Raw genomic sequence first — 12,696 nt, 5'->3', positions numbered from 1 at the left:
AGCATGATATCTTTATGGATTCATTATTATTATTATTATTTTTTTACAACTGTGTGTGTGTGTGTCTGCGTGCGTGGAATAAAATAAACATGTTTCGAGAGGATGATGGTGAAATTGCTGCTTTATTTTTTTAAGAGTAGTTGTTCATGCTCTTTGCTTGTGTGTGTGTGTGTGAGGCTTATGCTATTATTAGGACAAAACCCATTGTATGATATTAAAGTAAGAGTGTAAAAATTGGCCTGATTTATGATTTTTATATTGGTAAAAGCTCAACATACTGCCTATAAATACATCAATAAAAGTGTATTCTCACAGTACAATGAAGTAATTTGGTTTTCCTACCAGTTAGCTGCCATCTTGCACCATTTTTCTAACGAAGCCTGGTGTGGACAATCCAGGTCGTCTGACAGCACATTTCCTATTTAGGGTGAAGCCTGGCATCCTCAAATAAACCAACAAAGAAGAAGGTGGACAGGGTATCCAGGTTTGTGTGCGCAGGCCACAGTAGTTCACTGGCAAGCTCAGGAGAGGGAGGGTAAGTGATTGAGCGCTGCAATCTAAAATCTGATCACTAGATTCTAGAATTTCACACACTGTACATTGTCAGGTTTAGGGGTCAACTGAACTTGTTAGCAGCTATTTGTTTTCTTAGTTTTTGCTCTCCGGGAAACTACATTTTACAGGAGCAGATTTGGCCTCAACGAAGGCCAATTCTGACAGTTTAACCCTAAAATACTTGTGCTAATTGCTGTACTCTCACCTGCTAAGTCACCTTGGGTGAGACGCATCACGTCTGCGAGAGAAAAAGTTTTGCAAAGCTGCAAAATGTGTTGTGAATCTGTTATTCTGGTGCCTCCAACAGCTGGTATCCCAACTCCTCCCCGGCAGACAGGCAGGCAGGCAGGGAAGTGTACGGCGGGAGGTTTAAGGAGGAGAAGACGAACACACACACACTCACATACGCACGAACACACACACACACACACACACACACACACACACACACACAAAAGAAGCTCTGGCTGTTTACGTCTCCTTGGCACGTCGTAGGGCTGTTTCCATGGTGACAGAAGTAAAGATAGTTGGGATGTGTCAGAGGAGGGCCGGTGCGCCGCGTGGTTCTGATTGCTGGACGTGAGTTGCAGAATGAACAGGCTGCGCAGGAGGAGGTGGCTCTCCATTATCTCCGGCCCCGACTGGAGGAAGAAGCTCCTTCTTTTCCTTGCGCGCCCCATGTTCCGTTTGTCTCGCTGCACACGTTGCAAGTACGTAGAAGAAATCCCACGTTTCAACTGACTTAAATCCATTGTCTAAGCAGTCAACATTATTTCACCCAGACATGTTGTGTCTCATTCTCGCCGACCAAATGACCTCGGTGAATAGTAGTTCTGATGTATGATTTTCTGTCAGTGTGTTTTTAAAGACATGTACATTGGCTGGAATCATATTTGTCTGTTTTCTCTGCCATCCGGGGGTTGGAGGAATAGAAGGGGCTATTATTGAAAAAAAAAAAAAAAGTCCACTTCCAACTGACGTAAGTTTCTTCTAAATTCATGGTGGACTTAACCATTCAGTCAGTGGTTGTGGATGTTGTTAATAGCATGTTTTATGGTGTTCATGTGAGGCCAAAGAAGAATCAAAGAATCAGTCAAAAGATAGTTTATGTGAATCCTTCACATAGTATTTACCTTTACTCTATACACATTGTTTTAAACATGATATACAGTATGCCATCTTCTTATTCCTTTTTTTTTCTTTTTTTTCTTCCAATTTGACATTTTCTTCAGCATGCACTTTAGAAGGCCAACAAAAGGCTGCACAAACACAGACTTCAAACTAGAGTTGTCGTTTTTTCGTTTTTTTTTTTTTCCTCACAGATAAAACATACGAAACATGAAACTCGAATCAAAAAGGCCCGACAGTTTTCTCGAAGACACGATGGAGAAGCACAGCAATCAGACTAAGCGTCACTTTTACAGGTAAGAGCAAATGTACTCAACAGTTAGGACACAAAAATACATGTTCTGGATTCAAAAAAATAAACACCTTTTATTTTGGATTTATTTTTCCTCTTTTGCTTCAAGTCACAAATGTCATTCTAAAAATACACAAAGAACGACACCCCCCCTTTTGTCGGGGGGTAAAGCAGCATGTGTACTAGACCACGAGGGCAGGGATGGGAGGGTCGGGGGGAGGACAGGGTGACAACCTGCCAGCAACCGTGCAGGTGGCCACCATTAGGTTGTCTCGCCTGCCAGTACTTTCCATCAGCTCCTACAGTTTGCGCTGTCGACGTGTTTCTTTTTCCCCATTTTGGTCCGATGGGCTGTTGGAATCACAGTGTGGGCCGGCGCTATTCTCGTTTTTTTGGGTGCTTTATTGCAAATCAGATCGGATTGTTTTTTTTGCGGGGCGAGAGATTGCTACTGTGCAGTCACGGCCATTCTAGAAGTCCAACTGGCTAACTGGCTAAACTTCTGCTACACTTTTGCTCCGACCCCCGACGAGTTGCGGGGAGGTGGGGGCGGAGGGAAGGGTGGAGGGTCGGGGGTTGGATGAGTCAAGCTGTGCTGTGTTTTTCATTTGTTGGTTTGTTGTTTGTTGAGCTAATTTTGGTGTGTGAAGAAATCAACAGGTGCACGTTGCGTGTGTGTGTTGTGGTTGTTGTGGAGGTGGGCTGGGCTTCTACAATGGCGACTGCATCATAACTCTGTGCTGAGAAGTAAACCGGTGGTGGTAGTAGTAGTAGTAGTAGTAGTAGAGTCAGAACATCGAGTCCAGTCATTGGTATCGGCTGAGCTGGTCTTTCAAAACTACACATCATACCCTGGAGTTTAAGGACGCACACACTTACACACTGTCGCTCTCCCTCTCTCTCTCTCTCTCTCTCTCTCTCTCTCTCTCTCTCTCTCTCTCACACACACACACTCATACACATAAAGAACACAGCAGAGGAGTTAACCTACTGAAACTTACAGAGGGGAAACAAAAGCAGAGATGACCATCATGTCACATTTATTCAACTTAGCACATTGGTCTCCCTACACTTTATATACTGTATGTATAATTTCATATATGAATACACTCCATTTTTAGAACACAAAGTGCCTGAACTGATACACCTTATTACACTTATTGCGATGGGGGTGGGTGGGCAGGGTGGGGGTTGGGGGGAGGAGGAGTGGGTTGGGGGTGGGGGTACCACAGCGAGAGGAGTGAGTGTGTGCGAATGAGCAACTGACCACCTTTTTCACTGGAGTTTTTTTTTCTTTTTTTCCGTCATTTTTTTTCACACTCCAACTTGAGCCGCTGAACAAAAACAAAACAAAACAACAAAGAACAAAACAAACACACAAGTGGACGGAGCCGCTCGGCGCAGACGTGCTGTTGTTGTTGCTGTCCTATGTACAGGAGTCCCCAGGAGGTCTCCAGTTTGCGTAGTTCTCCTCTTTTTCTTTTTTTTTCCAGGTCCTCCATTTCAAAACGGGAAAAAAAAGAACAAACGGGAAACGGGTGCGCATTGCTCTCCCTCGACGCCGGCGGCGTCCACTCTCAGCACCATCATAACCCCATCAACACCCCCCAATTGCGCACTCCAGTGGCCGTCAAGTCGATAGCGTTAGCTTCTCCTCCTTGTCCACAATGTCCTGAAACGGAGGTGGCCGCGTGGCTCCAAATGTGGCTCCTCTCCTCTGCACTAGGTCCTCACATTCATCCCACCGCGTCTCTCAAATAGGAAATGAATTGTCTAAATAAAATATAAAGACATCTCTAAATATCAGAAATGCATCGTCTGTCACTCAGAGGAACGCAAGCCATGTGCACACTAGCCAGGGCTAGTCTCGCCGTGTGCACAAAAAAATAAGAACATAGTACAAATCTATGGTGCTCTTTCGGCTTATATCCGGAGTTACAAAAGGCTCTGCTGCATTTTGCAGTCGGTTTGGGCGTGTCGGGAGGAAGGAGTCGGAGGGGGAGAGGGAGTTCAATAATTTGCTGTACAAAGAGAGATGTTCGCAACACCTCTTCTTTTTTAAATAGTTTCACTTTTTTTCTTTTTTGCAGAGCTATGTTGAAGATGCGTCGAGCTGTGAGCCAGTTGCTTAGCAACTATCTGCTACGGGTGTAGACGTACAGTAGGGATGGATGAAGTGCATCGCTGTTGTCCCACACCTGCTGGTGCACAGAGGCAATTTATGGTTGGTCACGATTACAAAAAAAAAAACAGTGAATGAAGAAAATGACAAAGTTAAAAAAAACAAAAAAAAAACATTTTTTTTGGTTTAAATGAAATGCAATGACAGAGGCGGTCTTGACGTGGGTGGGGGTTAGTAGTGGGGGGGTTTGCAGCTCAGTGTGTTTAGCCCGATTTTCTTTTTTTTCCCAGAAGCTGTTGCATGCGCAGTGGAACGGGCAAAAGTTGCAAAACACACACCTTCTCGCTTCAGGTGCAAATCAATTCACTTTGGGTGGCAAGTGATGCAAAGTGCTGTTTTTTCTCCCCAGCGATCGTCTCGTCATTGCCACTAATCACACTTATATCTCAGTCTAATTGGGTAATTATGCGCTCGTCTTTTTTCTAGGGGGAGGGAGGGTTCTGATTGAGTAACCAGGGGTTAGCTAGGACAGACGAGGGTTTACCTTTCCGACATGGCGGCGCCCGTCTGCAAGACACTAGGACACAACGCTGCCTTCTGCTTGCGTAAAACCGGTAAAGACAACCTCTTTGAAGTTATCTGCGACAACCAGAGACACAACAGCACTTTGGTGGTGTTACCGTAAAAAACAAAAACTAAACAGAAAACAGAAGAATTGGAGATAAAATGAACCATCAAGAGCAGGATGCATGCAAAGAGAACTTTGCCCTCTAATGGTGAAACCAGTGGTAAAATGGGACAAAATTTCAAAATGCACCCCTCTGACATAATCATCAGTGTTTTTCAACTGGTGGGTCACAAAAAGTTGTGAAATTTTGAAATTTGAATGAATTTCAATTATTCATTTGCAGACATGATAGAAAGTGGGCTAGCATTTTTATTTTTGTGGAATAAATAATTTAAATTCATGATAAGAAAAAAAATATGGGTCCTGACTGAGACTCCACCAGTTGAGAAACACTGTTTCAAATAAAATAACACCTCTGCATTACATTAAATGTAAATATAAACATATCCCTCTCCATAATTTATTTTAAGTTCTGTTTTATCCCCCCACCCCCCAACTGCCGGATGATTCTTTTCAGACAAGAACATGAACAGGCCTGGCAGCGGTGTCTGACTGCTGCACTAATTAAGCTGTATGGGACTTCAAACATAGTCAGGAAAGACAAATGTAACCATCCCTATTTTTGTCCCTTTTTAAAAAAAGAAAAAAAAGAAAAAAGAAAAAAAAGGAAAACCAAAGGCAACAAACCGAAGGCAACAACACGACAGTCTGATGGGGTCAATAAACGTGAGGTGACATCTCTCATTCGTCCTCTATAGTCGATGGAAGCACATTTTGTTTTTGTTTTTTCAGTATCTCAATATAGCAACAACTAATATCCCTGATTATTCACGCGGTCCTTTATGAAATAGTACGGTCGCTACTCCTGAAGTCGCCAGTCTGTTGTGTGTCCTACGATATGAGGCTATCAAACCATAGATAAGTGACACGGAGGGACTGGAGTGTGGATTTAAGAAGGGACTTGCAACAATAGTCTTGGCTACAAAGTGAAGGATTTATCCACTGGTTACAATATCGAGAACAGAATTCCACAATGCCATGGGTGGGGTGTTATTATTACTATTCTTCTTCTTATTTTTTCTAGGGGGATTTGGATACAATGGTGGCCCAAAGCCAGACATCTCACAGGATGGAGGGAATAGGGGAGCGGGAGCGGCGCAGGGGGCAGGGAGATCCGTAGGGCGAGGTCACAGGAGACACCCTCAGGGTGTTAGCGGCTACGCCCGCTATGTTGCTCAAACTCCGGGATTTCTCGTAGCCTTCGGAAGGGTTTTTTTTTGGTTTTTGTGGTGGGCGGAGGGGTGGCGTGTGACAGAGAGGCGGTGGGAGTAGTGGCGGCGGTGGAGGTGGTGGTGGTTGTGGAGGTGGTGGTGGTGGCAGGAACGGGACATGAACACACACAGGCAGGCAGGCAGGCAGGCAGGCAGCCAGGCAACCAGGCAGGCAACCAGGCAGGCAACGGTCCGGGTCCCGAGCCGGCCGAGCGAACCCAGACAAGACAAGAGACAGAGGAGGGAGGGGGGCGTGAGAGAGAGCAGCGGAAACATGCACATCACATTTCCCAACAATTGGCCTTGAAGCAGATTGGAATCTCAAATGGGCAAATCTGAAGGCAGCTGATCCTCAGTGGAGACCCTACAGGACCGTACTTCTAAGACTATGATTACCTTGGAACAGTTTGGGAAATACCCATCAATATTCGTAGGCACCTTCCTCGATACCAATCTAAATTTCCTTAAAATGCAGAAGGCCTATTATAACCTAACAATATTTCATTATAAAATATATATATGAGACCCCCCTTAAATTTTGCTAAACCCACCTGTATTTCGCTCACTGCCGCCTTTGACGTACACACACGTGTGCATTTTGATCATTTCATCAAAGTGTTTCTAATCTTTTTTATTTGGAGCAACTTGACTGAGAGCACGTCATTCAATCTTACTGAGCAAAAAAAAGAAAAGAAAGTTGACTCAGCCTGCCGCTTGTTGCTAAGCGTGAGTCAAGCCACGCATGACTCACTCGTCATTCAGCCGAGTGTCAAAGCAAAGCCAAAATTCTGAATTAGCCAATTCAGCTAATCAAAACAGAGCCTTCGTCGTGAATGCGGCGCAGTGGCAGGAAAGGCTAACATGCTCGGTTTTACTCGACTTGGAATCAAGCGTCAAGTGACGTCTGTCAAGCTAGCTAGGACAGAAGGACAGAAGCACCACAGCACGAGTATTGAAAAGGGGGGCACTACTTTATGTAAGATTTGAACACTTTAGAAGACACTCAAAAGAAATACTTAGAAATTGAATACTTAAATCCTGGAGTGTCACTAGAGGATATAAGAAGATAAGTTTTCTTTAGTGACTGAATGATTCGGTTTTCTGCTAAATCAGAGTGACAGAAGTTACCATACATATACTCGCCATTGGAAAAAAAAAAAACTTGCATTCTCTCTCTAGAAAGAGAGAGAATGATGATAAAATTACTAGAAAATCCAATTGATTTTGAACGGTCAGACATTACTCATGACAGTATGAAAACTTCGGCAAGTCACTGCATGGAACCAAGAAACTGGTGACTAACCAGCAGGGAGAAAAAAGTCATTGGTATTTCATTATCATCATTTTTCTTCTTTTTCTGATATTTCTGCACTTATCGCCGACTTGGAGAAACAGCAAAGTTGTGCATGAGTTTGCCGTAGACGCATTGGTTTGGCACAAGGCTGTCTCACAGCATCTGTTTACCAGTTCGCTTCTGTCTGTGATTCAATTTTTGCTCAGGATTGGTTGTCTGGCTCCGCCCACTGAGTTATCTGGCCAGATTAACCCTCGCCCCCGTCCTTCGCCGCACAAATGCGTGCACACGTTCACACAGTCTGCCTTTGAGAAAATACCCGTGGGATTAGAAAAAAAAATCCAGTCTGCCACAGTTGTGTAGAGAACCATTAGTCACACAAGAAATATTGTTACTCTTAAAATAGCACAGCCTGAAGAACAGAATCATACATTAGCACATTCATCTCGTGGCATCGTTGGAATTAAATGTCACAACACTGATGGTGGAGTGCACAGAAACATTTATATTTCCGGTTTACAGTGAAGTGAATGTCACAACACTGATAGTTATGTGTAGGGATGCACTGATACCGATACCAGGATCTGGTATCGGTACCAATACTGGGGTTGAATACTTTACTCATACTTGTAAAATACGTGCCGATACCACAACACTGATACCAGTTGTTATGTATGTACATGACAATTTTGTTAAATTTACATTTACATTTGTGTTTCACTGCAATGAAACTTGTGACCGTTACCCTGTTTCAGAAAAAGCATGATGAGGAATATTGTTCAGATAACAGAACATCAAGATGAATTTTTTATTTTTAATCCATAGTGTCTAACGGCTAAGTACTCGGTATTGGTGAGTACTGAAAAGCAAGTAATCGTTGTGGTATTGTGGTATCGGTGCATCCCTAGCTATGTGTATAGAAACATTTATGCTTCCTGTTTACGGTGAAGTGAATGTTTCATCAGTCATTAATCCAAGTAAGTTGCTGTGTGTGCGCATAACTCAGGCTGCGATGAATACATACTGATGATGGCAATGAGGAAAAAGGGAAAATGACACAGTATCAGGGAATCGGCACTATCCATACAACATAATGCTGCAGCACACATCACTAAATTTGCATCAGGTCACTTTGCAGAATACACAAGCAGGCCAAAGCAGGGCAGGTCATTAATGGAGCATGCCAATCAGCTGCTGTGAATACTTGATGAGGAACAGCCAATGGGAACGCGGCCTCACTGCTGTCCCAACCCTGAACCAGAGGAAGAGGATGGTCGTTCGCTTTAGAACAGGAATGGGCAAACTACGGCCTGGGGGCCATATGAGGCCTATTAAACTTTTTAATCCGGCCTGCCGAATTTGAGGAAATTATATTAATAGGAAGCAAGTAATAAAATACCTACTTTTCATCCAATTTTTTTTTTGTGTTTTGAGAGTTATGTCAATAAAGAGCTAAATACCGTAGTTTTTTAACATATATTATTTTGTTGTAACGTTTTTGTTCATTTTCAGTAGACATTGAACCCAATGTTTTCTACATATCCCATGATATATTTTTTCTCCTATGAGGTGGGTCACCAAAACACTCCATCCATCTGCTCCTGCTCCAGCCCCTCTGTCAAATTTGAGAGCCCATTTTGGCCGCCAGTCAAAAAGTTTGCCCACCCATGCTTTAGAAGCTGTTCAGCACACTGCCAGACAAGCCCGGTTCCGTGCCAACAGGTAGCAGGGATGAGATGATTTATGCATTATGCATTGCAGGCGCGTGCTAAAGCAGCGGGGACGAGAGCGCAGTTGTTCGGCCGCCTACGTGGAAGAAAATACGACGGCCTCCACTGGGAGGAGGACCATCACGATGTTCTCCTGAGAGAACCTGAACCTGCTCGGTTTTGGGGTCTGAACCTGTTGGTCTCATCACCATCAACAGCTACATTTGATTTTCAAAATAAGAGCAGGTTTTGTCATTGTTCTTTAGCGATGCAAAGCGATTGATTTGACTGTCTACCGTTTCTATTTATAGAGCAGTGAGATGCAGTGAGCGGCACGCAGTGTTTTGCTTTTTGCCTTCTGGAGACGCAGTTAAGTTGTGACAGAAGGCAATTAGCCGAGGCTCGGCTCGCGCGTTGTGGCGGCAGATTAGAGCGGTCAATGTGCCTCGAGATGCTCGAGATCAAACGGAGGAATTAAAGTGAAAAACGTGCTGCAGGCCTCGCATGGATTTTAACGGTTGTTTTAATGTGGTCCAAAGCATGGCGGAGCTAAAGGAATTTTGAAAAAAAGATATTGTCTCATGTTTGTTTTGTATGTGGAAAACGTCATCCGCTGGCTGAACTAATTCCCCCTTCACTTTCAATATTTTGGTTGTGACCTTTGCTGCTTTTGCATTTGCGCATTAGGGGCGAGTTTGGCTCCATGGTGACCTTTAGGTCGGGGCAAAGTCTTTTTGAAGGTCGGGGCCTTTTCCAGATGTGACCTTTCCGCTGACGCATCACAACAAGACGGAGGCTGACGACCGACTGGCAGACTGTCTGCTTTATTTTGCCGACTGACCTGCCTGCATGTTTTCAGAAAAAGGTTTCACGATGACAGCCGCGCAGAGCCTCATAGAATCTATCTCCTAAAAGGTAAAATTTATGAAGAGGAATTTTGGGAAAGTTTCAATCTGTCAACTCTTAACGATCTGAGTTCTTCATTCATAAATGGCATTCAAATTCGCTGCATGAAATATTGAGTTTAGTCTGGAGGTCTACTGCCTTCTTGAGGCTCATAGAGCAGGAGAGCAGGGTTTTTTAAAAAAAAAAATGTAATCATATTTTTTTTCTTTACATTTGCTTTGATGCATACTTAAAATGACTAAGTGAATACTAATGGTTCACTTCATCTAAGTTTGTTATCAACATTAAGATTCCTAAGGTGCTGAATGTTTCATAGGAGATCAGTTCCGTTATGACTGACACTTACAGTCCCACTCCTGGGCTTAAAAAAGCTTCCACGGTGCTCCAAAACACAATAGAACAAACAAACTGCTACAAATGAACAAATCAAATCTTTTCACATGAATTTGTCACGGAACCAAACAATACCGGACTGAAAGCTGAGAGACAGCTGTCGGAGGAATTTATTCGGGTTTTTCCAGAAGGAAAGGAAACACAAATAAATTGTGAGGGAAGCCACAGTTCTGAGTCAGCTGGCATGGACGCGGTTGACACTCAGAATTGTCTGGGAAGTTGCGCGGCGTGTCGCTGCAGAGAGCCACAGGTTGCTTTACCCGAGCTGACTAGGCCTGAACAAACAGCCCTCCACTCTCCACAGATGATGGAGTCCTGGATGCTAAGGACATGGACCAGCGGATAAGAATTCTGACCGATGTCCGAGACTTTAAGGTCTAGATTCTAGAGCATGTCTGCACTATTCACAGCAAAAATATATTCAACATATTACTACGGTGTTGTCATTTCTTTTTTTCAGGTAATATGTTACACGTACTTATGAACATTTTGGCCTCCCTAAACTTGTGCCCAGTACATAACATTTAGAGATATTTATTGCTGCAAAATAATAATAAATAAATATTAAAGATTTATTTGCAAATATTCATACAATTCATGTTTTAGTTGGACAAAGGTGATTTTAGAGATTTTACCCAGAAGTAGGAGCTGGCATGAGAAGATACTTCAAGCTGAAATCGGACGTGGGCAAACCAGGATTAGAGTTCGCCACTAAATATATTATACACTGGGCTTTTAAGTGACGACTCATGGGCCCAAAACGATGCGCAACTGCAAGCCTTAGACTTCTAAGCTTCTAAGTTTCTGGCAGGAAAATGACCTGCAGAGTCATTCTTCATCACTCTCATTGAAGTCATTCTGAATCTGAATCTGAATCAGAGTGAAATCACGTTCATTTTTCCACATTGTTTGTACTCAAATACTCAGACACTCGTGCCGTTACCTGTTTTCCTCAGCCCTCCATCTGTAGGGCACGAATAGTCGCTGGCAGCCAGCAAGAAACACGTTCCGCCGCTGAGACGGTCCTGCTCGCGGGTGCTGGACCTCCGCATGGGGACCCTCTCCTCCGGAGACATGGTCAGGTCGCTACCACCGCTGCAGTCGGCAGACAGCACTGCGGCGGCGGAAACAGGGTAGGTTTTCAGGCAACACGCAGTTTCTATTCCCGCCAAACAAAAGCATTCAGTATTTGAACCTACAGCCTCTAATAGAACTGAAAGATATCAGTTTACATTACTGTTGAAGCCTTATTTTAACAGACTCACTAAATCATTAGACAATATGACAGTCATGCATATTTTAGCCAAATAACTCCACTCAGCGATACTCTACTTTAAGCACTCCATTCCAGTCTGGCTTTTAACTTCATGCAACTTTAATGTCATTCACATTTCTGTGCGGCAGCACGGCATAATATTTTAACAATGAATTCTAGAAGACAAGACAATTTCATTATTCAGGTCAGGTCAGACCTGAAGGCTTATGACATGAAACATAGGATACAGTGGAAAGGGATGTCTTGAGACCAAGTTGAATTCAAAACAGAAACTCCTACCTCAATAAATATGCCATCACACACGACATCACCAATTTATTTGGGTGTGTGTGTGTGTGTTTTTAACATTTCAAGAAAGAATTGAAATGTGAGGATTATGTCATCATGTGTCATCATCATAGATCATATAAGCAAATAAGGGGCCTGTGCCCAGCAGTCCTGACGATGTGTGCCAGGTCTTAAGTTAATCTGCAGGTACTTTAGACAGAAATTAATGTTATCTAGGTTGAACAAATTATCATTAACTCTTCCTCACTTTTTGATGGCAGTCACAGAGGTCCATAATTGCACCAATTGCAGCCCCCTTTATGTCCTACTGCACTATTGTCTTGCTAGTGGGTGATTTTTACCTTCCTTGAACAACAGGAAATTGTTTGTGAGGAAAACAAAAGCAGGCCAGTAATGTTAACCTCATGCTATGCTGAATTTATTTCAATATTCATAATTAAGCGAATCAATTTCTTCCGCTGAGATGCCACTAAGGTCTTACGATAAAAAGGTTTTGTTTTAAGGGAATTACTCCACAAATGGAGACCCTGGCGTGGTTGGGCATTAAGTGATTTTTTTTTTTTCTAACGTGTGTCCTTTCATGTCGAAAAGGCAAATTTCATGGACATGGAGGAGACACATAACCTTGCGGACGCGTAATTTCAACGACCTCTGAGGAAAAACCCGGGCAATATTACAGATTGATTCTGCTGCGCAGTCATCTGAGACATGAATTATTCCGTGCAAAATAAATGTTAAGACCCAATAAACAAACTGACTGTGAAGGACCCAGAGCGTGAACCTACCCTTAGGAATGGCTGCTCCTGGAATTCAAAGGAAATGAGTATCTGGCTG

The 12,696-nt window shown here is 43.3% G+C and overlaps 1 protein-coding gene across 4 annotated transcripts in view; it reads right to left on the bottom strand.

Moving 5' to 3' along the window:
• Positions 1–1,654: 1,654 nt before the first annotated feature.
• The window catches only part of kcnc2 (potassium voltage-gated channel, Shaw-related subfamily, member 2), a 77,322-nt gene continuing 66,280 nt past the window's right edge, over positions 1,655–12,696 (bottom strand). Inside the window, exons 3-5 of one of the 4 annotated variants that reach the window (XM_076011565.1) lie at positions 11,242–11,412; positions 4,642–4,736; positions 1,655–4,173 (exon numbers count right to left, since the gene is read on the bottom strand). In XM_076011565.1, the coding sequence (XP_075867680.1) occupies positions 4,675–4,736; positions 11,242–11,412 (233 nt within the window). In that variant the 3' untranslated portion in view covers positions 1,655–4,173; positions 4,642–4,674. Of the gene's footprint in view, positions 4,174–4,641; positions 5,985–11,241; positions 11,413–12,696 lie in introns of those variants that run through there. The other 3 variants (XM_076011566.1, XM_076011569.1, XM_076011564.1) reach the window with 3 other exon arrangements.

The sequence above is a fragment of the Nelusetta ayraudi genome, unplaced genomic scaffold (genome assembly GCF_046127955.1).
Source record: "Nelusetta ayraudi isolate G7.1 ecotype Tasmania unplaced genomic scaffold, CSIRO-AGI_Nayr_v1 ptg000135l, whole genome shotgun sequence".
Taxonomy (NCBI): domain Eukaryota; kingdom Metazoa; phylum Chordata; class Actinopteri; order Tetraodontiformes; family Monacanthidae; genus Nelusetta; species Nelusetta ayraudi.
Note: the sequence above shows the minus strand (reverse complement) of the source record. Positions and strands in the feature narration are given on the sequence as shown.